This window comes from Cystoisospora suis (genome assembly GCF_002600585.1).
Source record: "Cystoisospora suis strain Wien I chromosome Unknown contig_11515, whole genome shotgun sequence".
NCBI classification, from domain to species: Eukaryota; Apicomplexa; class Conoidasida; order Eucoccidiorida; family Sarcocystidae; genus Cystoisospora; species Cystoisospora suis.
This window is the reverse complement of record NW_027164281.1, coordinates 173-1,731: the sequence shown is the minus strand read 5'-3', so window position 1 is coordinate 1,731 and position 1,559 is coordinate 173. Positions and strand designations below refer to the sequence as shown.

Below are 1,559 nucleotides of genomic sequence, written 5' to 3'. Positions count from 1 at the left end.
CCCTATACCAAATTCCTGTGCCTGCCTCTCTCTCTCTCTCTGTATATGTATGGGTGTCTAGATATCTACGTAATTCATGTTCCATCTTAGAGAAGTCTATCTCATTTCTTTCTGTTTCTCTGTTGTATCTTCTCTCTCTCTCTTTCTTTCTTTCTTTCTTTCTCTCTCTCTCTTTCTTATCTCCTTCACTTCTTGTTTTCTTCTTTCACTCTTCAGACAAAGGTCTAGGTTTCTAGAGATCTCGCGTCAGATTCGAGAAGCGGAGAGAGCCGTCTATGAAGCGTCTCAAGCTGCTTCTAAGAGAGGAGAGGCTATTCTTCAAGATCTTCGTGAGAAGCGCGTTCATCTAACAGAGGAGCTCTCTCTCATGAAGAAGTCTAAAGACACGCAAACGCATGCATGCAAAAGAGGCGAAAGACTTCATACTTTCCTCAGAAACCGCATCTCTGTCTATCATAAGAAAGAAGAAATTGAGAGAGAAAGAGAGAAGATTCGCCACCTCGAAGACACCCTAAAAGAAGAACTGAAAGGAAAGACATTCCAGAAAAGAAGAGAAAGTGACCAAAAGGAAGATGAGAAACAGACAAAGAAAGAAGAAGATGAAGAAGAAGAAGAAGAGCAAGAAGAAGAAGAAGAGAGTGTAAATGACCGTGTGAGAAGATTGAGAAGCGAGTGCCAGAGAGCGAAAGAAAAGAAAGCAAGACTTGAAGGAAGTTTGCAAACCCGAGTGGAAAGAGTTAAAGAAATCCAGAAAGAACTAAAGTCCTCTGCCGTCTATAGACATGTCGAAGAGAAATACCAAAGTGGTGGGTCTCCTCATCTAAGAGAGAAACAGAGAAAGAGGGAAAAGAAGAAGAAGAAGAGAAAGAACAAGAATACGAAAGAATCCAAGCTGCTTAGAGGAAAAGTAGAGGACATTCCTGTGGATCTCCAGTGCTTCGGAGTTAAAGTGTCGAGGTGATAGACAGACTGAGAGATATAGACAGGCTTCTTCAAGAATGGCTACTTCTTCTTGCCGAAATAGATAGATAGATGTTCTTTCTTTCTTTCTTTCTCATTCTTTCTTTCCCACCCTTTCGTCCTCACTCTTTCTTTCATTCTTTCTTTCTCCCTCTTTCTCGTTTTTTCTTTAGCTCTTGTCGATGCAGAGACAGAACTGATGGCAGTGAAGGATTTGGATCGCTACCATAAGGCGCTCGATAAAGCTCTCATGAAATACCATTCTATGAAGGTAACACCTACACTCTCTCCCTTTCACTCCAACTCGATAAAAGAGAAAGAAAGAGAGAAAGAGTTAAGCAAGAGATTCACCTCTCACCCAGTCCCGAGGAGATTTAAAAGCCATCCTGACACACATGTATATATATATATATATATGTATGCGTATAGACGTGTATGTATAGGCATATGTATATGTTTCGGATCTGCCTTCTGTATGTGAGTGTTGTATTACAGAATGATAGCGAAGTAGAAGGACCCGTTCTATCACTCGACTTGAATAGATTCAATCACTCTGCTAGTTCACATAGACCAGGAGGAGACCAGCGAAGAGAAAAAGA

The 1,559-nt window shown here is 41.0% G+C and overlaps 1 protein-coding gene across 1 annotated transcript in view; it reads left to right on the top strand.

Annotated features, from left to right (window-relative positions):
* CSUI_011415 (smc n terminal domain-containing protein) overlaps positions 1-1,231 on the top strand; it is a gene marked incomplete at its 3' end in the record, with an annotated part of 1,841 nt that extends 610 nt beyond the window's left edge. Inside the window, exons 2-3 of the mRNA XM_068071513.1 lie at positions 217-806; positions 1,134-1,231. Of these exons, the coding sequence (XP_067916511.1) occupies positions 217-806; positions 1,134-1,231 (688 nt within the window). The remainder of the gene's footprint in view (positions 1-216; positions 807-1,133) is intronic.
* Between the last annotated feature and the right edge of the window lie 328 nt (positions 1,232-1,559).